Here is a 26,001-nt window from a genome sequence, read left to right on the forward strand (position 1 = left end):
TTATTAAACCGTTTGTAACTTTTTCTGAAGTTGTAACATGTTGCCATCGTGAAATATATTGCTTTAAAATTGGGTCCATCTCTTTCAAACACCCTGTATATGGCTACTTATACCTTCTCTCCAAGAATATACTGTCGTCCAGTTATTACTGTCAAAGACACACGTCTGTTTTAATACAATTTCAGGGAGGAAAATGGAAATTAATATTTTTTTTCACTACAGCTCACAATTGCTTCCTCCGTAACATATGGACCGGACTTGCATCCTAAAAAAACGACCTAACAACATCGCCTTGGAGACTTGGGCCATAGTCGGTAACAGAGCCCATATCAGCATATCTTACGGACAATCATGGGAAAAGTAACATTTACCAAAACGTGAAATGGGCCCTACATACAGCTGCATCATTCACATAATACATAACTATGTTGAATATTTTTCAAATCACAGTAATCTCAAAACCTACAACGTTTAGAGCACACTCTTATGCCTTCGCCATGTTCCCCGACAAATGTTAATATTTTATTATTTTCAGAGCTGCTAAGCGGATGCTCTATGGCCCTTAAAGTAAAGTGGCAGCAATAAAAATATTTTCCTCAGAAATATCTGCACAATGATTCAGAAATGCTGCACATGGATTGAAAACATAATGCTCATTGGGAAAAAAACAAATAAATACACCAACAGATTATATATCTAGAGCACCGACTGGCAAATGCAAGCAGATGCTAGACAGGGCGAGACATTTATGGTATGATGTGGTGGTCATACCCGGGGCGGTATTGAAGCACATACCGAGAGTACAGGGGGCAGCAATTTGTTCACGCTCCAATGGCTCGCCCAACTTTTACCCATATACCCCCTGCATGCCTTCTGCCACTACTCCTGATCCACCCCACCCCACCGCCTGTCACTCATAACAAATTCACTTCCATCACCATCTTCATAAAATAGTTATTTTCCATTTTTGAGCCCATTCTGACAACATCTATCCTGTGTTGCCTCCCTACTCCTGACCTTTTACATCAGTTGCTTTACCACGTAAGTATAGTTCCTTGTGTCAATATGCAACTAGAAAAATGCCACACCAGAATGAATTTAAATTGCTACAACGCAGCGATTAGTGGTCCGAAGCCCAATTTAACTTACAGGCCAGGGATGACAACACATCGTTGTTATTTATTTAGCATTGACAGGGGGGAATTAGAAGCTCTGTGAATGCCCTGTCATCCCTAGCCTACCAATTCACCACCCCCTTCCTCTAACTTTTATCCTCACATTCCAATGTACCCATCATTCTAACAGTCACAGAGACTCATTCATAAACGGTATTCAATTTCGATATGAATATCAATCCACTCCTGGTTGAAAGCTTCCCCACACCATGTGTGGTCATGGTGATTATTTTGACCGTACTTCACCACTATGGTCAATGCGGGGTTGGAGAAGGGGACCAGGAAGGGTTCAGATATCACTCGCCACTGATTTTAACCGAGACCAGGAATCAAACTCAGGCCGCTGGTTAAATACATTTGTTATTTTATATTTATAAACTATTTTTTATTTTACCTGGTAAGGCCCACTGAGGTATATAGCTTTTTGAGAAGTGAAGTGGTTACAAATGATAACCTAACGAAGTGGTTTATCACGTGGAAATGTATAGCAGCCAAGTACTATATTCTATGGTTCTTTCTGTAAAGTCACGTGGATAGAAAAAATAATAACAATAAAATAATAAAAGTGAATGTTATTATTTTTTCGATCTACGTGACTTTACCGAAAGAACCATAGAATATGAATTCCTGCAGTCACGAAAGTTTTATGTCAAAATTCAGCCCAGTACTCTAAACACATGATTCTAAATGTGGAGGAGTCAGGAGAAAAATCGTGGAGAACTTGCAAACTCCAAATATACATGCGTCATAGTCGGGATCAAACCCACTACCTCCTGTATACTAGCCGAGGCAGTTAACATCCCGCCACTACATAGATGTGTAATGGCTCTCGGACGACACAAACTGTCGAGGGTTTCTTTATTATTTATTTAGAGCGCTTCATGCAGATAACTTGGCCAGGGATGACACGCAAGTAGCAACGACGCGAAGACAGGGACGATGCCAAGACAGCGACGGTGCGAAGACAGCGACAGTGCGAAGACAGCGATGACCCTGATCCCACGGCAGCCTCGAACCTCGTCTCTCGCCTCCTTTTATCCCCGGCGTGGCTCTCACCCTGCCCCTGGCCACGCCCCCTTTCTCGAACTCTCTTGATGGTTCCCCCCTGTCACAACTCGCTCTCCATTCATCTCAATCCCCCGTAATTATTACTTGTGACCGCCAGTCTACGCACTGTCCCTGCACCCGCACTGTCTCCACACACGCACTGTCTCTAAAAATGTAAATCAATTCCAACCCCGAGAATGGAAAAATGTGAGCTTGAACGTGATACGATGAACCATGCAGACTGGGAAAATGTGTGCCACCTCGTGGATGGACAAGACAGGTCACTCGAAGGGATGTTCAGCACCTACTTTCCATCGGGATTGCACTGCTCTGCGAGAATGCTGAATTTTACACTTCATCTCATAACGTGGCACCACCAGCACAATTGAAATCAAATTAGGAATTAGAAAAAAATTAAATAGATTTCCTACTCGATTCGGCATATTCCAGCTCTGGCAACTAAAACACTTGGTTTGTTTTGAATACAAACCCTCCCTGTGGTGCATATAGAGTGTGCACCAGTGAATCATATATAAATGTGAAGCTATTTTAAATAGGGTTGGTGCCTAACACAATGCAGTTCAGTGATGGCTGTGAGTTCCCCACTTATTACACGATTGTATATTGAACTTCTTTCGCACTGTACGTAGCCAACCGTGTTAATCGGATATGCAAACCAGCCGTGATAATTGGAGGTACGTGCATGATTGCCAGTAGCACAGCTTGAATAGAATTCAAACATGCATTTGTACAAAGACATCACCCTTTTGTGCAACAAAAAATGCTCACGTTTTATTTACAAAACAGTCCACCCTCCATTTTTACAAGCCCCCCCGGCCCCTCCTCAGCATTTTCCCCATTTATAGAATTTAATCATCATTGCGCAGATATGCCATGTACATACAAATTATAATGAAATATGTTGCATGCAAAGAACATATCAAATGTCATCCTCAATATTTGGTACAGTGTGGCCCATATGTGCTTTGTGTGTTGTGTAAAATGAGCATGATGCAAATGATGGGAAAAGAGAAAAACATTTACATGAACATTTAAAGAAAACCAGCAGTCAGATTATTACAGTGTAATAAAACACCCCCCCGCCCACTGCAGGAGATATATGTGGGCCCAATGCCATCCCAGCCATCCCAAATATAGTCAAGAGTCACAGCAGAAATACAACTGAAATGCAACCCTAATTTACAGTAATTGCTAACATAAAAAAAATCGCCTACTGTAACAGTGCTGACCTCGTTACAAAAGCACTCAATTTTCCCTCCCCATAAATTAATATTCTCACAAAAATGCACCGGCGGTCATCAGGGGTGTAGCATAGCACTGCGTCTCTGCTTTAGCGATGAAGCCTAAGGTTGCTGCAATGAACAAACTTCAATGCAAATAGAACGAGGTCTTCTCCCATCAAGAGGGCCAACAAAGCCTAAACAGGTTGTGAACAATCTAACGTTCTATCAAAAGAAAAGGTGCAAGTCAAGGAGGTACAGTATGTGTCGGCGTAAACGTGCATGGAGAAACAATGCAATTGCTCTAAGTTTTCCCTGTTATTAAGTCGTAGACTCTTAAATCAAATACAATGACCGTATATGGTCTTTCCACTCAATTTTTCCTCGCTCCATTTCCTCTCCTTACAGATAAAAATAAAACGATCCATAGTCGTACGAATGGCTCGAGTCATTGATCACAACAAACATTTTTTTTTCTTTGCAAATGTATTATTGCTTTATTGACTTGAGTGGATACAATGTTATCGTTACTTAAAATAAACTTGCTTCGAGGCGACACGGCAGCTCCTTTCTACACATGGCTGATATGCCAGCCAGGCACGAGACTTAACGAGGCCAGCACCAAGTGTGAAGTAGGCGGATAAAGCGCCAGGAGGGCTGCAGGAAATAATATTATGCTTAACCTGCTGCAGGTGCACGCGGTTTCCATGCAATGCGTGTAAATGTGCATGTGGAAACAAAAGTATAGCACGCGTGTTCTCCTGATATCCTCATCCTATACGTGTATATTAAGCAACGCACATTATATTCACACGTACTGCATATTACCATTGCAAATTTCAGTGACTTTAATACTTCATACATTTTAAATATGAAGTGTACATTTAAATTTATGAAATTACTTAGCGCTGCATGTAAATGGTAGACCAACGACATTTGCTGCCGCAATAGGATTTTACCGAGGTCAATCAAGGCTAGTGTACTGTACATCTTCATTTTGCACGTTTTAAAAACTTACGACTGGGTGGTGCTGTTAATCGACCCTAAATGTTTATTCAAATCTGTTTTACGGGCACCTCAGCCTCTCGTCCCTCAGTTGATCCAAAAAAAATGAGCACCATTTTGTGGGAAGTCAACAATGGACAATATTGAATGATCGACTGGGTCCGACTACAGTCATGATGGATTTCCACCACTGGCCCAGGGTTACCAATGGACATGAGCATAGCCCCTATTGGCAAATTGCACTGGCCACCAACGCTCTGTGATACGGTTCATACAATTGGCAGAGGGCCCAACCGTTTCACCATCTGGGAAAATGCACATTTTGGGCTGTTCCAAGTCTTGGGCCAGAGGATGGATGGGGCCTCCTTGGGCTTTGCCTGAGCCTGGCACGGGGCAGCTTGCAAGGTGGCAGGAAGGCGTCGAGAGGGTTGAGAGAAATAATGACAGAGGTCACCTGCGCTTATGAGGGCTATTAGTATTTGTCGGGGAGGCTGATCCCCGTCTCCCCGCTCATCTGCGACCCACTGCCCTCCGACTCCCCCCCCTTCGCAGCGGCCCCTCAAGGCATGATTTTAAAGGGGCTGTACGAACCGCCCCGCGAGATCGCCGCTGTGCACCTTTCGCACACGCTAACCACGAGCTGCGCGGTGGCGAGCGCACCCACGCGGGTAGAATACCCGCCGGCGCATGAACACAGGGCACTCCAACGAGTAGGCTCATGGGTTTAACGTGCGCGGCGAGCGTGCACACGTGGGTGAAATTACACACCCGTGCGCAAACACAGGAAATCACAGCGAGCAGGTTCACGGGTTAACGTGCGCGGCAAGCATGCACACGTGGGTGAAATTACACACCCGTGCGCAAACACAGGAAACCACAGCGAGCAGGCTCACAACACCGTGCACCCCTCTCCGTACTCGCAGAGACAACACGACAAGGTTTAATGTCTACTGGCGATTTATTCTCCGATTAATTGAAGTTAATCTACCCGTGTCAGTGTGGGCCAGCAGGGCAGGTCTAACCTATCTCCCGGCGGTCTAGGACTCAATTTGCCTGGTCTCTCCCTACTCACTTTCCCTAAGGAATATTCCCATTTGTCTTACCTCACTCCTCAGTACTTACGATCCGATCTCGAGGTGTAGGAAGTCGCGGAAAGGCGAGGCTGCACGTGGCTTTTGCTGGGACCTGGCTGCTCTGCGACCCGTCTCACGGACGTTCGAGTAGCAGGGGACGATGACTCCTCCGTCCCTCACTCCAGAAGACCCCGTACAAAAGAGGCCTTGCTCCCTGATCTCCATCCCTTTTTATCCCCCTACATCAAAGCCAACGCGCCGCTAACCCGCTGGCCTCTCGTCCAATCCGGAGTCTCGGATTTCCCGCTCTTGGCCAATCGGATTAGTCCCATCTCCGACGCCCGTCCTCCATTGTTTAACCAAGTGCATGGCCGAGGGATCCTCCACCACTACCGCCCCAACACACGTGGTGCCAGGGCGAGGTCCCTGCACACGTGGTGCGGAGACGAGGGTCCCCCCTTGCCTTCCTGTCACTGGCTACTCTGCCCGACCCCCCTACCCACCTGCTGACCAGTGTCGAGTGTGGATGCTTTCTACCCGCGGTGGCTTCAGCAGCCCCCATCGTGACCATGTAATTACTACTCAGGTCACGGCGCCGCAGTGCACGCCAGCCTCGGGGGAGGTCGCTCAATTCCCTGGTCGCAGGAAACCGTGAAGTTTTCGTCCCATAAGGGGGCTTCTGGGTGAAAACCTGCTGGCCAGGTGACCTTCCCTCAGGGCTCTATGTGGGGGTGTGTGTGTGTGCATGTGTTCATGTGGGGGGTGGTGGGGGAAGCGCTGTGACGGAAGCTGGGTGGCTTCGTTGCTGCAGCCCCCCCCCCCCGCCGCAGGTACGGCTCCCACGGAGTGGTTTCGCTGCCGTGGCACCACATATTCGCATATGCCTGTGGTTTAGTAAAAAAAAAGGCAATGTAATAACATTTACTTTTTATCTTCTTTGGTTCTTTCGGTAAAGTCACGTAGAATGAGAATAAAATAATAAATTGATAAAATGAAATAACACAATAATATTCTCACGACGTTTCGGCCACAACACAAGCGGCCTTCATCAGGTGAAGGGGGCGAGACTGTCTGGTAGGACAGCGCTGGAGTGAGAGAGCCACGTTCAGATCACGGCTTTTAAGCTGTGTGAGAGGAACAAAAAGAGCCTTGACAAAGGAATTAGCATAAAATTTAGCATTGAAATGGCTGAATGATTAGCTTGTGACTGGTCACAGAAATAGCTATGTTAAAAGTTAAGGCATACACATCCGCAGAGGCACCCCTTGACAATGGGATTAGCATAGAATTTAGCATTGAAATGGCTGAGTGATTCGCTTGTAACTGCTACAGAAATAGCTACGTTGAAGTCAGAGCATACACATTCACCGAGGCACTTAGTACAAATCAAACAGGAGAATTTAGCGTTGAAATAACTAGGCGAATTTAGCATTGAAATAACTGGGTGATTTGCTAGTGACTGGTCACAGAAATGACTACACATCTGAGCTATTCACAGTACTATATAGTGAACCAATAAAAACTAAAATATAAATTACCTTCATGTTATCAATAAACTCTATATTCTCCAATCAGCTAAGCTACCAACCATAAGTCGTTATATATCACAATGCTATATGGCGAAAAAATGGGTGGATTCTTACCCTCAAATTTCCGTAACCACGGATAGCTACGGGCCCCGTTCAGACGGACGAGTTCGTCCATGGTCGTGGCTCTCTCACTCCAGCGCTGTCCTACCAGACAGTCTCGCCCCCTTCACCTGATGAAGGCCGCTTGTGTTGTGGCCGAAACGTCGTGAGAATATTATTGTGTTATTTCATTTTATCAATTTATTATTTTATTCTCATTCTACGTTACTTTACCGAAAGAACCAAAGAAGATGAATCATTGCAGTCACGAAAGCTTTAAATCGAAATTTACTTTTTATTTCCATCGCACTTGATGTTGTTTCAGCACAAATTTCTAGTATTTTAAAAAATCCATTTCACACCTCATATTTGGCAGACACCTATGGAAACAATATTCTACATGCATGTGCTTTTGGGTCACATTTTACTTGTAAGCACGGAAGCTCAGGAAATAGCTGTTATGTAAACTGTAATTTTTTACTTGCCCAATAAAATTGCCAGAATGTGTTTATTTCACCAACTGTATTTATTTGCATTTTACGTCACACACACCGAGTATAAAATGTCAATGAAAAAATACGGTGGTACAATATATGTGTACTGTACTGTAGGATACACCGAGTATAAAATGTCAATGAAAAAATACGGTGGTACAATATATGTGTACTGTACTGTAGGATACAATTATGGAACTTACATAATACCTTCCAAGCCCCACCAATGCAAACAAATAGCAGACCTTACAAGCTTCTAGCTTAAAACAATCAGTGTCCCCATGTTACATTAATGAACCACGAAGAAGCACGGTAACTACATCTCAGTTTCATCCTTAAAAGGGATCATCTTTACGGTATAACACTTCAGCTGGGTTCATACTAAGCAGTATTCAGGATCAACTGCCACTTGTGTAGAACATTAGGGAGGCCGGTGTAGTCTATACAATCGCAGATAGATGTCAGAAGAAGCAGAGGGGGACAGAACGGATGTTCAGGATAAAAGGTGAAGTCTGAGAGGCAAAACTTTGGTGGAGCTTTCTTTAGTTTGCATGATCAATATCAATTTACCTGAAATCAACTGATGGCCTGGTGTAAATGCAGATTACCACTGCAGCCATTATGCCTAGGGCTGTACAGTAATCCAGAATGACCACCCCCAAAAACTGACACCTGTTTACATAAACAACTTGGCAAAGCCTCAAGGAGTGACTAGCTACCGGTCCTTAATCGTTAAATGGAAACCCATTGAAATGTATTAAAATGGGTTTGTTTGAAATAATTAACCTAAAAACTAGCCAGGGCAACATATGTTAATTGAAATGGACCATTCTTTGTCAGTTGGTGATGTGAAGGCGGGTGACTTAAAGCCAGAGACAGCCGATACAGCCCACTTCGTTTTCCGAGTATCCCACCCGATAATTGCTCCAAACAGTTTGAGCAAAATGTCGTTGTATCTTGATGTTAAGTTCGGTCATGAAACATCTTACGTCACCGGTGAGCAGCTTTATTGGTCAGAATTTGATAATTGGTGTGTGTATAAATAGTATCTTTGTCAATAACACATTTTTTGGCATAAAACTATTGTGGTCTATGCCATAACAAATATGGATTATGTTCAAGTTTGTCAGTAAATCAGGACAAACAATAGCAACCTTAAGTAAACGTAATAAATAACGTCAGAATTGCAGCTATAACATTGTTTGGCTTAACAGTTGTAATTAACTGGCAAAGACTGAGTAAAAACTATGAAGTTACCGTATTTTCCCGCATATAGCCCACATACGCATATAACCCGCAGACGCATATACCCCGCAAAAATAGCGTTTTGTGTAAAACAAATTTCAGATAGCCCGCACCTCCATATACCCCGCATGAATTCATATCTTTAACGTCGTTACTGCAGATTAATTCCATCATTTTAATACAAAGTTTACATTTGTAATATATTCCACTATCAATTGTTAACATTAAAATAATAACGTGCACAAAGAAAACAAACTAACTGGAAATGAGTGAACTTAAAACAGTAAATAAGTAACAAAAGTAAATATCCAATAAATAAGAAGAGTAAAACCTTGGATTGTGAGCATAGTTCGTTCTGGAAACGTGTTTGTAATCCAAAGCACTCATATATCAAAGCACTCGTATATCAGTTGTGATCACGTGACGCTCGGCAGACAAAGTGTATATGTACTACTCGTATTGCAAGACCTCGCTCCTTTATAAAATTAATATTTATTTTAAAATTTTGCTCGTCTTGCAAAACACTCGCAGACCAAGTTACTCACAATCCAAGGTTTTACTGTAACACATAACTGGTAGATAAGTAAGCGTACTGTTAGGCTTACCAGCATTCGACCTCATCATATTACAGCTACTGGACCGGTAGTTACCCCTGTACAGTTTAAGCACTGGTAGATTGTGCACTGTGTAGACAATAGCGGCACTACGGTAACGCCATTGCCTCCTGGAAACAAAGCCATTGGAAGTTTGAAACAAAGCTCATGGTTGCGACTGTATAGTACTCAGCCAATAGCAGCGGCCTAAGAGACTCAGCAATTATGATTCCGCGTCTGGTAGACGCTTGTTAAGGCCCTTCCCATTGTGCAATCCATAGCCTCAGCTGAATCTTTCGCACCCCCCTACAGCCACTTAAAGTATTACGGTAAACAAAGTGCATCCACTTCAAACATTGTTTTTTCATTGTACAAACAATTCGCATAATTTTAAACGTGATAACATGTGCAATTTTAGTGTTCGTGGTTTATTCAGCAGTGCTTTAGTCAAAGGTAAGTGTTGCATAGTGGAAAGTCCTACCATGAAAGAATTAAACGAGTTATGACATTTCACACGTGTAAAATATTTTTGGGATAGCCCGCCCCTCCATATACCCCGCAGGGTCTTATTTTGTTTGTAAAAAGAGGTATACCCCGCGGGTTATATGCGGGAAAATACAGTACATGCGTTTTGTCTAAACTGTCTTTACATTCAGAAATGTACAAGTGTTTTTAAGTTACTGTATCAAGACACGAAAGAATGTACATAGAAACAATATTCTGGTGTGTTGATCCTGCCACATTTTCACTCTATAAAATTACATAGTGTCACAAAGGGCATACGAGGACAAGTGCTTTGACTCAGAGAGGGCTTGTGTAGGTCACCATGAGAAGCCCATTGATGGTCGAGTTCAATTTCCACATCTTTCTAATTGATGACTTAGCACCAGGGCAATGTATTTTTAGCCTCTATCGACATAGATTAAAAACGAAAACATCTACAAATGGTCCATAATCGAGGTTTTTTGGGTTAGGCCGCGTAAATATATAAATGTGTCGTTAAAACCCGCCACCAGCCGACAGCCAACTAGTAAGGGTTGTCACGTAAACAAAACAATCCAATTCGTCACTCGTACAGCACACGGGTGTGTTGGAGAGCCAAGCCGCAACATTCACAATCTGAGTACAACGTTTCACCAGTAATTACAACTAGCTTCATCAGGCGACAGCCAGATTTATGGAGAAGTCTAACTGTTTGAGCGTCTTGATAAGAGCAGAAATCTGCACTTATCAAGCTAAGTGTCAGATGGTGACAGTATTAGAAGTTAAATTCAACATGTTGAAGAAGCACTGCAAATGAATGGTTACAATGATGCACAAATCAACAAATAACACGAGGATTGAAACTGCCCAAGTAATTAAAAGGATAAAAATACCATACATTGCGGAAGTACCGTAACTGATAAACTAGCCAGATGTTTGGAAAAACAACATCCGAGTCCGATTTGGGATGGTACATAAAATACATAAATTAATATCTGGTACAAAAGATGTATTACCGAAGCTATCGACAGAAGGTGTGTACAAGATTAACTGCACGTCTGGTAATTGTTATGTTGGGCAAACAGGACGAATGATCAGCACGAGACTAAAAGAACATCAGAGAAATATTAAATTCTCCCAAATACAACTGTCAGCAGGAGCAGAACACACGCGCCAAAAAGGACACTCAATTGATTTGGATAATGTTGAAGTTCTGTGCAAAACTAGCTACGACTGGCCAAGATTAATTAGAGAATCTATCGAAATTGAAAAAAATTCAAATATTGACGTTTCGATCGCAACACAAGCAATCGTCATCAGGTAGAAAGATTTAGCTGTAGAACTGCAGTTCTGCAGCCGTCATCAGGTAGAAAGATACAGCCGTAGAACTGCAGTTCTACGGCTGTATCTTTTTACCTGATGACGATTGCTTGTGTTGCGATCGAAAAGTCGTTATTTTTTTATTTATTTTGTTTACCTACGTTACTTTACCGAAAGAACCAAAGAGTATGGATTCCTGCAGTTATGAAAGATTCAAATCAAGATTGAAATAAAAATAACTTTAACTGGTCGGATAGCTACCGCCTTAGTGCTGCATGGAAGCTAATAATCAATTAATACATTATTTAAATGCATACCTATAAAGGGACGCATACTTCAATACGGATTACCATTGGTACGGCTATTTTAATACACATGTAGTGGTCGACTTGACTTGTTTTCTCCGACACCACTTTTATTACAACTCTTCACATTACGTCCGTGACTCCGTCATTCCGCTTAGCCGCAGCTCGCTCGCTGCGCTCTGCCCGTCTCGCTGACTCCGCTTTCTCCCCTATCTCTCACTGTCCCTCTGCGTCGTCTCTGTCTCTCTCCTTCACTCGATGTCTCTGTCTCTCCCTGTATCTCTGTCTCTCTCCCGCTGTCTCTGTCTCTCTCTGTCTCACGCTGTATCTGTCTCTCTCCCGCTGTCTCTGTCTCCCTGTCTGTCTCACGCTGTATCTGTCTCTCTCTGTCTCACGCTGTATCTCTGTCTCTCTCCCGCTGTCTCTGTCTCTCTCTGTCTCTGTCTCACGCTGTATCTCTGTCTCTCCCCCGCTGTTTCTGTCTCTCTCTGTCTCTGTCTCACGCTGTACCTCTGTCTCTCCCGCTGTCTCTGTCTCTCTGTCTCACGCTGTATCTCTGTCTCTCTCCCGCTGTCTCTGTCTCTCTCTGTCTCTGCTTGTCTCGGCTTGTCTCGGCTTGTCTCCGCTTCTCTCTGCTTCTGTCTCGCTCTGCTTGTCTCTGCTTCTCTCTGCTTGTCTCTGCTTGTCTGTCTCTCTCTGCCTGTCTCTGCTCTACTGCTAGCCTGTTCTGTCTCCTATGTCTTCGCTTCGGTTCTCCCCAACCTGCTTCGTTCCAGTCCCAGCGACAACTCAACTCGTTCTTCCCGTCTCCCGAATATATCCCCGTTCTCATTACCAACCAATGAATTAGGTCGCTTGCCACCGACGCCCCGCGTCCCCCCACACCTGTTACTTGCCCCCTCTATTCTCAGACATTCCGGCGTCACTCCGCCCTTGACAACAACCCCAGCCAATCACAGCCGTACATCGCTGTCCAGCTTAATTGGCCCATCATTACTGCAGTTTCCCGCCGCCACACCTGGCTGGCCCAACGTAATCCCACTCTCCATAACTTGCGCATCTTTACCATTCCCCCCTGTATGCGTGTGGTAATCCACTACACGCATGTAGTGAGTCCAACTGAGTCGCAGACGTTGTTCTTTGGAGGCAACACTTTTATTATAACATCAACACCTAACACAAAGGGGTAACTGCCCCTTCACCAGATACAGTCTAGGGTGGTGACCACCCAACTAACTACGCTATACTGAGGAGTTACAGCTACGAAGGGTCGGGCCCTCTCACTCAGGTCCTCGACCACGTGTTGATGTCTTGCAGGACGTAGAGCTTCAGCTTGTGGACGTGGAGCTTCAGCTTGTAGGATGCAGCGACCCCAGTCCCTCTCAGGGACCCATCTTATATCCCCCCATGAGTTGGGGCTGCTCCGCCCTCGGTCCCGCCCGCCTTCTGGAGCCTTCTAGCTCCCTCTCGATCCCTCTCGAGAGCTCTCCCCGGACAAGTGATTACCCCCTAGTCCCCCCACCTGGGGGCCTCTCTGTGGACACTCCAAATCATGTGTCTGCGGGGTCAACCAGAGTGCCATGGCCCGGGGAAACCCTGCCCCTGGGCTGACACTCTCCTACTCCCCCCTCAGGAAGCCCGCACTACACACTATGCGTGGTGCCCGCGCTATCCCAGCGCATGCCAAGCCCCGCTTGGGCTGGTACTACACCTGCCTACGGGGTGTACGCAATGACAGTGCATTGTGTGCCGTGGCCCTCTCAATCCGGCACCATGCAGTGACATCCCCGATGTCACTACACACACAATAGGCAGGAAGGACAAGTTCAAAGGGCTCGCATAATGCATAATGTATGTTGTCTCAGTGATCCCGCCCACCGTGGGGGGGGGGGGCAGGATCACGCCTCTATATAAGGAAGGAAACAGGTGGACTTCTCCACAAATCTGGCTGTTGCCTGATGAAGCTAGCTGTAATCACTGGCGAAACGTCGTACTCAGATTGTAAATGTTGTGACTTGGCTCTCCAACACACCGGTGTGCTGTACTAGTGACGAATTGGCATGTTCTGTTTCCATGACAACCCTTACTAGTTGGCTGTGTTTGGTGGTGGCAGGTTTTAACGACACATTTATATATTCACGCGATCTAACCCAAAAAACTCTATTATGGATGATATTGGTCGCGAAAGCCTACGTGTTAAATCTACAAATGGCTTTAACACTAAAAGCTCAGTCTGCCAATTTTAAGCACAGCAGTTGACCTTGACCCCTTCAGGAGTGATGAAATCATGTTAACTCTGCATGGGCTAGCTGTTGAGTGTGGCAAAGTGGTCATCATAATCGGAGAGGCTCGTGTTGCTTTTAATAGGGAATGCCCAGTAATGCTTCAAATGAGCATGAAGTCGTGATCATCTCCATTTGCTAGTGGTGGAAATTACAAATCCCCTGCTGAGGCAAGTCTCTCAACAGGGGAAACACTGCGAACACATGACTGGGATTGATCGTTTTTTTCACAACGCAGGTTTTACCCTTGTATGAGTTACGTTTTGTGTCATGTAACACAACTACGTTAACATCGGAAATGTACTTGTGGATAGTTTATAACAGCATAAGCCCTATAGTAATGACATTTGACCTTTAGCATTGCTGAGGCTTAATAGGAGTCTAAAGGCCCCATAAAATTAGGATGCCACCCATCAGCATGTCTACAGTAGTAATACACTACATGTGTTTCCATTTTTCAGCCAATTTTTTTTATTTGTAGAGACGGTCATAGGGTCACTATAGCATATGCGCCATCTAGGGTCACAAGCCGGAATTGGGTGTCTCTCAGCACCGGCGTAGGGAGGGCAGGGAAGTGGGCCCTCGAGGACGTGTTTCGTTGACGGGTAGAGAGAGGACACATGAGGACGTGACCATGGGGTGACGCCGAGAGGGCACGTGACTGGCACAGGATAGCAAAGGTGGCCCAAAAGGGGGCTTGAAGAACATGTGACACTGACCCCAGACCCTTCGGGAAAGATCCCGAGGGGGGCGTGGCTGGAAGCTGAGCGAGGCCACGCTCAGCAGGATAAGAGGGCTGGTCGGAGAACAATCGCGGCTCTATTGTGGCATCAACTTGAAAGCCCCCGCTCTTCGGTCTTTGATCGTCGCTTCGGTCTTCGGTGGTTGTCACGCTTGGCGGTTATCTAGTTACCCCGTTAAATGGATAAAGTGTGCGTTATGTAGTGGCCCTGTTGGGGTCTAGTTATCTATGTTCTATATTAGGGAGTTACCCTGATAGGGTCGTTAAATACACGTTGTGCTTCAGAATTCCCGTGTGTGCCTCCATAGATCACACTACATATTTACAAGGTCCATCCTATATCTTGAAACAAGGTCATCAGGAAGCTGGCTGTTTTGAATGGAATTTAGCCGAGCGTATAAGCGGCATGACTCCCAGTCTTGAAATCGTGAGCTCAAATCACAGCAGGGTCAACTCAGGTAATCAGGCACTGCTCATTTCATTGACCTCCAGGGTCATTAAAACATCTACTACCTGCTGAGCAGCACTGCGTGGGGAGTCAACAGTGGTTGTCCACTAAAGGGTGTTTGGTGCTCACCATAAGAACTTGATATTTCTACCAAAATGTCTTCAGATAAGTGATGGCTGCAGATGTCAAGCCCAGTGATCGCTCCACAAAGCCTCTCCCACAGATGCATGGGCACCATGGTGGTATGTTAACTACCTCACCTGGTATACAGGTCGTGGGTTTGATCCTGACCCCGACACTTGCATGTCCTCCGTTTTTTCCACATTTAGAATCATGCGTTTAGAATATTTGCCCGCTATAAATTTCCACATGATTGGCCACTTCATTGGGCTATCATTTGTGGCCAGGTCGCTTTTGAAAAAGAGCTATAGAGATCAGTCAGCCTTAACTGGTAAAATAAACATTTAAATAGTTTAAATGAAACATGACCCCTCCACAAGACCCCTCCATAACAACTTTCACCAACATCGAGTTCTAACAATTTATATTTATTTCAAAAAAAGTAAAATGCTTTTTATTTCACCAGGTAAAAGCTAATAAAGGTTTACTGTGTATTTTACTGAGTAAACTGTAGTTTAGTTGTAATTACATTTAAGAATTTGGGATACAATAATGGCACATAATGGCTTGTACTTGCACATAATGCGCCTGGGTTCTCAATGTTTACTTCACAGCACAGAGTGGCTCATGCTTCCTCACAAAATTATTGGGCAGCGACAGGAATCCAACTGCCGAGTTTATGCAAATGTTGCCGCTTACCACCAGGGAATGGAAATCACAGATAATATTCCATGTGAAATCAACACGTGTCTCGTATTGAATTGATAAAAAAAAATTCAGTTTACAGCATAAACACATTTATATATTTAAAAAAAATAGTTTTGAGTCCTATCATTTGACAAAATTTGATTTAGAAAATAGCAAAAAAAATGTGTGGCCATTAACTCACACTTACACATTTGTAACTTTTAACCTGTTGTATCTAGACAACCAAAGAGTAAGTTGAAAGCACGTGAAAAGTTTTTTTTATGTTATATATCTGAGTTAATTTTATGTGCAAATGTTGTTGTAATTTTGGTACAAAAAAGTTAGCTATTATATACACCCACATCTTTTCAAAAGATTACTATGCAACCGAAGGTGTTGCCATGGTCTAATGTCCACAATTAAATAATTATGAGCAGTTTTAGCGTGGCTAATACAGTAAAACTATACACACACTTGGTAGTATAAAGATTTGACTGTACAAGTTTCGTCCATCTAGACCTACACAGGTCCATAATGACCGACGAAAGCATTTAATCAAGATTCGAGAGAGTCCCAGATGTTCAATAACAACTTGGGTAAAGACTGTTTAACATATTTCCATTACGTCCTGGTAAACAACACCGGGCGAAAATTATTATCCTGAGTAGAGAAATAACCATGAGTAGGTCATTAATACAATTTAATTAATAGTTTTGAGCATCAGTCATGGAAGACTGAAGTAATGTGGTTCAAGTGTTGAAGTAAAAGTAATATGTACAAAAACCAAAACCAATGGCAGCTTCGTGATTTCAAGATCACCAAGATTTCCATCTGATTTTACTCTTCAGGGATCAACCTCGATGTCTGGGCAATGTCTTCTGGTGATCTGGCGGTATATTAATTGAAAACGTATTAAATACATTGTTCTTAAGTTTCTAACATAATCAAAATATGATAAAGTCTACTTTCTCAAAAGTAGGGATTACCCTGAATCCAGCTTCTTGGAACACCCTCCCTCTGGATATTGTCACTGCTGGCTGTCTCCCCCTATCCAAGTCCAATTCAATGCTTTCCTTATATCCTCCAGCTCAGAATGGTTTCCTTTCTACCGTGACTTTAATCCTATTTTACACCTTTGTACTTTATGGTTCCAACTTTAACTCTGCGAATAATATTCCCAAGTAAAAAAAACCCCTGCCACTGATTTATTACAAAACCTGATCACTATCCCCATCGTGTTGTATAAATACAAAAATGATATTTGAGATGGGTAAGAAATTCGAGTGGATTGGTGATGCAATCCAATGTCTGTATAATCTGATTGTCTTATCTAATTATGAAGAATTATCTGATCAAAGACAAGGCTAAGATATTATCATGGCAAATGCTAAGATTTTGACAGAGGTCACAGAAATCTTGAAATGTAATAACATCAGTGACATCTTGGAAATGGTTATAGGAAGACGAGATTACACACTTAGTTTTTTCATTAAAAATATCCCATAAGGCATGCACTAAAAACTTTAATTTATTTTCAGCACATGACGTGGGGCGGTGCCAGCGCTGTGGCAGCATGGGAAGGGGGAAGAGGCATGGGGCTGCCCCGATGCAAACCGGTTGCCCCATATCTGGATAAAAAAAAAAGTATATTTAATCTGAAATTGATTCAAATTTCATTTTTTTTTACTTTCTTAATAAAAACAATATTTGAATACAAAATTAAAATAAATATATTTATTTATACACTTTGGCTTTCTTGGCCAAAGTGTATAGGGACTGTTATAAGATATGATAACTGTATTACCATCTGTGAGAGACATTGTGTTGAGATTTTGTATGAAAATGTTTGTTTTTAATGTATCCTCTATCAATTTAGTGAGTATCTATAAATGGATCAGGCTACATATCTAACATAGACCACACTATACACAGGTGTGATGTTGAACGTATTGGCTGTCCCTTTGCCCACGTCCGCGTGATCCACCTGCCATGCGGATATGCTCACCTGCGGCGCTGTCTGCGTGGACAGAGCAGCGCCGCTCCCTTCATCGCCAGGGCACCGACAGGGTCCCAGTCGCTGTAGTGGGTGAGGAGAGCAGTCCCAGAAAACGACAGGAAAATCGGCATGGCGCCCAGAAAAAAGAGCCAGGAGAAACTCGCCTGAAATCACATTTAAAGACAGCAGCACATCAGGCTGAGAGCGTGCATGGCCACCAACACGCAACCATAAAGTTTCCCGTTGAACCCATACACACACTGTATGTGTACATGATCTTTATAACCAGGCAATAATCCATCAAGACCTGGGCTTGCAGTTAGCAAGAAAATATAATCACTGATATGACGAGTACCAATGTACATCCATATGCCTTCTTATACCCAGTGCTGATGCACCAAATTTGGCACTCATTTCTGGATAAACTGATCTATGAGAGGGCCAGACTGGGTTTAGATACAACTTGCTGATGGTGTGCATGGTCTGACACTCAATCTAGTTCCCCTGGATCGTTGCTTTGACCAATACTCCCATTATCTGTCTTGCATACACACACAGTACTTAACATTGTGTAAAAACCTTTTATTTTCTGGATGTGATTAAACATAACTTTTACGATTCAAGGTTACAATTCGCAAATAAATTATTGTTAGCCTTTGGATGCAAGGGAAAAAAGTTAAGGAATCAATTCTTACGTGTGATTCACCCAGCCAGATGATTATCAGGTGTCACAGTCGTAAGATGTTAACTCCCTCGCCTAGGATGCAGGAGTTTATGGGTTCGATCCTGACCCCGACGCCTGTATATTTGGAGTTTGCATGTTCTCCCCGTGGTCATGTGGATTTGTCATCGGGTCCTCCGTTTTTACCCTCCACGTTTAAAAACGTGCGTATAAGGTTGCTAAAAAATTCAATAAAAGCCACTTAATTGAGCTATTGTGGCTAGGTCGCTTCTGAAAAAAATGTTATATAGCTCAGTGGTCCTTACCTGGTACAATAAAAAAAAAGTTTATAGTTTATCTGAATGTAAAGATTGACTTTAATCTATTAACCGTACCTTCTGAGTGAAGATGTCTGCGACGATGGAGAGTGGGATGGTGAGGCTCAGGGCAAGGGTGCCCATGAGGGATGTGGTCAGAAAGCAGCCCCTGCCAGAGCAGCCACCACCACGCAGTGTCAGTCAGAGGGTTTCACAGGCTAATACCAACACACATTCTCATGCATTTGCAAGTTAAAGCGTGAAAGTTAAAGGTGCAGCCATGAAACTACTTTCCCATGCCATTGCTCCCCAGAAGGGGGACGGTAATTGGCCTACTTTTTCACGATGGCCAGATGTCTTTGAAGAGGTGGAGGAATTCACACTGCATCTCACCACTTACAACCAGCTGAATGACTGATGTACCAATTTATACTGCTGCGTGGGCAGCGGCAATGGGATTTAAGACAATTGCCCCAGTGTTTCAATAGCTATGTCAGGAGAAATGGCGACCTCTGGATTGCAAGTCCAGAGTGCTATTACATCATGGGAGCATCTTGCAGGCTAAACAGAACCATACATCCAAATATTGAAAATGTAATATTAGATGTTCCTTAAAATAATTTCCTGTTTTGACTTAAACCAGACTGCATGCAACCTGAAAAGCAGCTAACCCACTCGTATGATATTGAATGTATTCATAAAACTAATTTCTTTCAAATAGCTTTTTGTGTTTAGTTTGTTGACCTGTGCCTGCACCTCCCGATTAGCATGGTTGGGTATATATGGTGCAAAAGAAGTTAAACTTCCGTACATACATAATTCATGTATCAATGACATTCCATACGATTGAATTTACAGGAACATCAAGGCTGACCAAAACTTTTAAATTTTCAAAAAATATTCAAGCTAGGTACTAAAAATTCACCAACGTTAAAAAGTAATACCAACATACGGCAACTGAGATTAACTTGTCACCATATTTTTACATTTAATGAAGTTTGCACCAGTGAAAGCTTACTAATTATATTTTTTCCAGTAAAGCATGAGTGTGGGAAGGTGGTAATAAGGCATGAATTGGGAGGCAAGTACAGTGAGGGAAAAAAGTATTTGATCCCCTGCTGATTTTGTACGTTTGCCCACTGACAAAGAAATGATCAGTCTATAATTTTAATGGTAGGTTTATTTGAACAGTGAGAGACAGAATAACAACAACAAAATCCGGAAAAACGCATGTCAAAAATTTTATAAATTGATTTGCATTTTAATGAGCGAAATAAGTATTTGACCCCTCTGCAAAACATGACTTAGTACTTGGTGGCAAAACCCTTGTTGGCAATCACAGAGGTCAGACGTTTCTTGTAGTTGGCCACCAGGTTTGCACACATCTCAGGAGAGATTTTGTCCCACTCGTCTTTGCAGATCTTCTCCAAGTCATTTTGGTTTCGAGGCTGACGTTTAGCAACTCGAACCTTCAGCTCCCTCCACAGATTTTCTATGGGATTAAGGTCTGGAGACTGGCTAGGCCACTCCAGGACCGTAATGTGCTTCTTCTTGAGCTACTCCTTTGTTGCCTTGGCCGTGTGTTTTGGGTCATTGTCATGCTGGAATACCCATCCACGACCCATTTTCAATGCCCTGGCTGAGGGAAGGAGGTTCTCACCCAAGATTTGACGGTACATGGCCCCGTCCATCGATCCTTTGATGCGGTGAAGTTGTCCTATCCCCTTAGCAGAAAAACACCCCCAAAGCATGTTTCCACCTCCATGTTTGACGGTGGGGATGGTGTTCTTGGGGTCATAGGCAGCATTCCTCCTCCTCCAAACACGGCGAGTTGAGTTGATGCCAAAGAGTTCCATTTTGGTCTCATCTGACCACAACACTTTCACCCACTTGTCCTCTGAATCATTCAGATGTTCATTGGCAAACTTAAGACGGGCATGTATATGTGCTTTCTTGAGCAGGAGGACCTTGCGGGCGCTGCAGGATTTCAGTTCTTCACGGCGTAGTGTGTTACCAATTGTTTTCTTGGTGACTATGGTCCCAGCTGCCTTGAGATCATTAACACGATCCTCCCGTGTAGTTCTGAGCTGATTCCTCACCGTTCTCATGATCATTGCAACTCCACGAGGTGAGATCTTGCATGGAGCCCCAGGCCGAGGGAGATTGACAGTTCTTTTGTGTTTCTTCCATTTGCGAATAATCGCACCAACTGTTGTCACCTTCTCACCAAGCTGCTTGGCAATGGTCTTGTAGCCCATTCCAGCCTTGTGTAGGTCTACAATCTTGTCCCTGACATCCTTGGAGAGCTCTTTGGTCTTGGCCATGGTGGAGAGTTTGAAATCTGATTGATGGATTGCTTCTGTGGACAGGTGTCTTTTATACAGGTAACAAGCTGAGATTAGGAGCACTCCCTTTAAGAGTGTGCTCCTAATCTCAGCTCGTTACCTGTATAAAAGACACCTGGGAGCCAGAAATCTTTCTGATTGAGAGGGTGTCAAATATTTATTTCCCTCATTAAAATGCAAATCAATTTATAACATTTTTGACATGCGTTTTTCTGGATGTTTTTGTTGTTATTCTGTCTCTCACTGTTCAAATAAACCTACCATTGAAAATTATAGACTGATCATTTCTTTGTCAGTGGGCAAACGTACAAAATCAGCAGGGGATCAAATACTTTTTTCACTCACTGTATGGCCATTAAATGAAAGGTCTGACTGCAGAAAAATCTAATGATTCTAAAGTAAACGCATAAGAGTGGAAGTCTCTCAGCAAGGAAACCAATGTTGATACCCCTATAAATGATACTCATTTCACAAAATCATAAGGAAAGGTGAACTGAATCAAACTTGGTCCTGACTTTACACAATAACTGATACATTATTGACTGAGCAATCCTGAACATTTTCATAACTTGTGTACCTCACACCAAGGGCATAAGGGTCATGGGCGATTATGGGATTTCAAACGTGTGTAGGGGACTGTACAAGAGGTTCTGGAAGGGTGAGTTGAGATGGTTGAAAACAGGTGGCTGGAAGGCGCTGTAAGCACACGTGTTATAATTAAGTGGGGGGGGCACTGTCTGATAGGGCGTGGCCAAGGGAGTATATATGGGGGAGTGAGGGCCGCGGTCAGGGCGCTTGCTCGGGGAATAATCGACTACCAGAGGTGGATGACATCAGGGCCGACTGTTCGGGATCGACAAGGTGGAAACCATCGGAGTTGACTGTTCCAGACTCAACTTAGTAGAAACCACCGGGGCTGAAGATAGCCATAGCAATTACGAGTGTGGCAGTCGTTACACTGCAGACTGTTCATAATTAAGGTTTTTGGGTTAGATTGTGTAAGTATAAATGTGTCGTAACCCTCCACCACCCGACACAGCCAATTAGTAAGGAATTTGTCACGTAAACAAAATGCCAATTAGTTACTACTTCAGCTCACCGGTGTGTTGAAGAGTAAATCCACAATATTTACAATGTGAGTACAACGCTTTGTTGGTAAATCATCGGGCGATATTCTGGAAAATCATTGGGTGATTTGCCAAAACACTATTCTGGCAAATTGACGGATGATGCTGGATGTAATTACCAGCGAATCAGCATTTGGTTTTGGCATCGTTTCAGTATGATAGCAATTCCAGCTGTTAGAAAGCAGTAGTCTTCTAATAAAAAAAAACATAATACAGATGGACATGGTGGTACATGCCTATCCTACAAAGCTTGGGAGGTGGTTTGGTGTGCAAAACAGCCGTGATGGACTAGCAGTGTGGAGAATAATGATCATTTTGTGGTCCCATAAAAACGATATTTCCTGAATCCACACCTGCTATGTATGCTATCCTCAAGAGGTTGTAACTATAAACATAATTTACTTTAAATGAAATGCATCACAGTATGATAAACGATTGGTTCAATAACTGGAAACGACCACAAAGATAATCTATACGTTTTGCATATTGGCAACTGTGTGAAATGTATTTGAATGGTGTCATCTGCTTCACACTTTATGATGATGCACAGTTTTTAAGTTGGTATTGATTGTGATAATCACATTTTTTCAAATTAGTAAAAAATTTCACGAATCTATATCACTGATTCAATTTTGATGTAAACACCCTGATGTGGTCATTTTGAAACGATCCCACTGTGTGGTGCAGTGGCCAGAGCAAGTGGTTTGCAATAGGAAGGTTACAAGTGTAGTGACATTGGGGATGTCACTCTGTGGTGCCGGCCCGGGAGGGCCGTGGCGTGCGATGTACTTTCGTCGCGGACAGCACCGTGTGTGTTGCTGAGTGAGACCGGCTCTAGCAGAGCACGGCGTGCGATGCACCGTCATCGCGTACACCCCGTAGGTGGGTGTAGTACCAGCCCTAGCGGGGCTTGGTGAGCGCTGGGATAGTGCGGGCACCACGCATGGCGTGCAGTCCGGGCTCCCACAAGGGGGAGCGGGAGAGTGTCAGCCCAGGGACAGGGTTGTTCTGGGCCATGGCACTCTGGTTGACCCTGTAGGCACGTGATCCAGAGTGTCCACAGAGAGACCCCCAGGTGGGGGGGGCTAGGGGGTGATCACGTGTCCGGGGAGAGCTCTCGAGAGGGATCGAGAGGGAGCTAGAACGCTCGCGAAGGTGGGCGGGGCCGAGGGCGGAGCCGGCCCCGACACGGGAGGATATAAGGTGGGTCCCTGAGAGGGACTGGGGTCGCTTCGTTCTACTAGCTGGAAGCTCCACATCCTACATATGAAGAGGCACCAATACGTGGTCGGGACCCGAGTGAGGGTCCGGTTCATCGTAGCTGTAACTCCTGTGTGTATTGCAGTTAGCCGGGTGGTCACCACCCGAGGCTGTATCTGGTAAAGGGGCAGTAACCCCATTGCTATATACGTGTTGTGAATAAATGTGTTGCCTCTGAAGAACAACGTCTGTAGTTCAGTTGGTGTCGGAAGAGGCCAACACGCTTGTTTATATAGCTAGCGGTAGATTATGTCTACACGTCGCAGACCACGTACCAGGACGTCGGACAGCGAGGAAGAGGACCTCATGCCGCCTACACTCCGGAGGATGTGAGGGAGACGCTGCCAGTGGAGCAGAGCGCCGTCCGGGTGCACGACGCCTCGCCATCGGCGGAGGCGATCCTCTGGGAGGCGCACGGTCGCCTCCCGGAGCTCCTCCACGCTGCGGCTTCGATCCTCGCGGAGATCAGTCCCACGGTCTCACCGGTGAAGGGGGGAGAGGCGCTGCGGGTGTTGCCTGCCGCCCTCGACGACGACGCCCTTGCGGCATTCTCGCCATCCCGCTGCTGGAGAGGTCCACCCTCACTCAGGCTTTAGACCAGATGGCGTCAATCTACGAGCCAACGGCGAATACGCGCCACAAGTTCGTCACGCGAAGGAAGGGTGAAACCGAGTCAGTCCTCGCCTTCCGTAGCGCGCTTTTGGCGCTGGCTAAGGCCGCCTTCCCGAAAATAGACCACGATGGTATCGACACGTTGGTCCTCGAGAGACTGCTGGCCTTGGCGACAGTCCTCCACACCATTCTTCCAGCCGAAGATGATGACATTTCATACCTCAAGATTGCTAAGTGCATCCAGGCCCAGCAACTTCTACAACGGGACAGGGTGCAGGTGACGTGTGCTGCGTCCTGCACGGCGCTGGGGGCACCTGACTCGGGATGGAGGTGACCGGCGTGACGGTGTGGCGCGATGGACGGATGAGCAGCGTCGTCGGGTCATCTGCTTCAATTGCGGCCTGCCGGGGCACGTGTCATCGGGCTGCCGCGTACCACGACAGCGCCTCCCTGCACCACCGCCATCGTACTCCTCCCTACATCCTAAGGCAAGTCGCGACGCGCTCCACACTCGACCCCTGGCTTCACCTCACCCATCTAGGTGGCTCGGTTCACATCCTGGTCGCGCGTCGGTACGGGGGGGGCTCCTATAATTGATCGTGATGTTCGTCCGCTCCGACCGGATCAGTGGTCGGAGCTGGCCCATTGTGTGGTGGTGGCGACTGCGGGTTTGTCTGCTGTGCTTGGGTTTAACATGGTGTAGAAATAAGGATGCTAGTCGACATGGGTGCGTCGCTGACCATCATCTCAGAATTAATTTACAATATTTTGCCCACTAAGTGTCGGGCACTAGACCCTGTGGATGCACTGTGTTTCGCCGCTAACGGCGGCATGTTGGGTATGATTGGTCGGATAAGGGCCAAGGTGCGCATCGCTGATGTTAAATTGTCAGGACATATTCTTGTTTCTACGTCCCTGGCTGTTCCATGTTTACTTGGAACCGATTTCCTGGGTAGGATGCCCTTGAAAATCAGTATTGACCGTGGCGGCTTGGAATTGCCATCCGGCCGTCGTATGGCATTTTTGCCTTCCCCCACCCGGTTGTGCACGGCCAACACTACGGTGCAAGCACTTGCGCACCGGACGGTGAGAATCCCTCCCGGCGCCCAGCTGTTAGTTCTCCTCCGCTTGCGGAAGCCATTCGACCTGGAGGCTATGAAGGATGGAACTGTTTTGGGACCTTCTAATAAGGTCAGTCGCGGACTGACTTTGGTAGCGGCTCAGATGTTAGTGTCCAACGACCAGGAACCTTTTATTCAGGTTCTTAACGCTGGGTTGGACACGACGGTCATCAAGGAGGGTACTGTGTTGGCTCATGCATCGCCGGCGCGTCCAGAAGGGGGCGTCCTCGGGAATGTGGGTGCTGTGTCTTGCACACGACAACCCCGGGACATGGATGACGGTTGGATAGACAAACTATGTGCTGAGAGTGGCGCTTTGTCTGCGGACCAGATGGGGAAGCTACGGGAGCTCTTGCGTGAGTTGTAGGATATTCTTAGCAAGGGGAAATTTGATATTGGACACGTCGCTCCTGAGTCACCATATTGATACGGGTGACACGGCCCCTATTCGGCAGAACCCCTACCGGCTGAGCTCGGCAGAAAAGGAACATGTTCAGCTGGCGGTTGGTGAGATGTTGGCCGCAGACATCATCTCACCATCCACCAGTCCCTGGGGAGCTCCGATTGTGCTTGTAAAAAAGCAGGATTGTAGCTTACGATTTTGTGTTGACTTTCGCAAGCTTAATAAGGTTTCTGTTGCGGACGCGTACCCCTTGCCTCGCACGGATTACTCG

At 45.0% G+C, this 26,001-nt stretch overlaps 1 protein-coding gene across 4 annotated transcripts in view; it reads right to left on the bottom strand.

Moving 5' to 3' along the window:
- Positions 1–5,407: 5,407 nt before the first annotated feature.
- LOC116945675 (solute carrier family 35 member F5-like) overlaps positions 5,408–26,001 on the bottom strand; it is a 56,288-nt gene continuing 35,694 nt past the window's right edge. For 3 of the 4 annotated variants that reach the window (XM_076071064.1, XM_032960216.2, XM_032960224.2), the window contains exons 11-13: positions 18,941–19,031; positions 17,894–18,048; positions 5,408–6,425 (exon numbers count right to left, since the gene is read on the bottom strand). In XM_076071064.1, coding sequence (XP_075927179.1) covers positions 6,293–6,425; positions 17,894–18,048; positions 18,941–19,031 — 379 coding nt within the window. In that variant the 3' untranslated portion in view covers positions 5,408–6,292. Of the gene's footprint in view, positions 6,426–7,676; positions 16,775–17,893; positions 18,049–18,940; positions 19,032–26,001 lie in introns of those variants that run through there. The other variant, XM_032960225.2, reaches the window with a different exon arrangement.

The sequence above is a fragment of the Petromyzon marinus genome, chromosome 2 (genome assembly GCF_048934315.1).
Source record: "Petromyzon marinus isolate PM22_M1 ecotype Great Lakes invasive population chromosome 2, UKy_Petmar_22M1.pri1.0, whole genome shotgun sequence".
Lineage (NCBI taxonomy): Eukaryota > Metazoa > Chordata > Hyperoartia > Petromyzontiformes > Petromyzontidae > Petromyzon > Petromyzon marinus.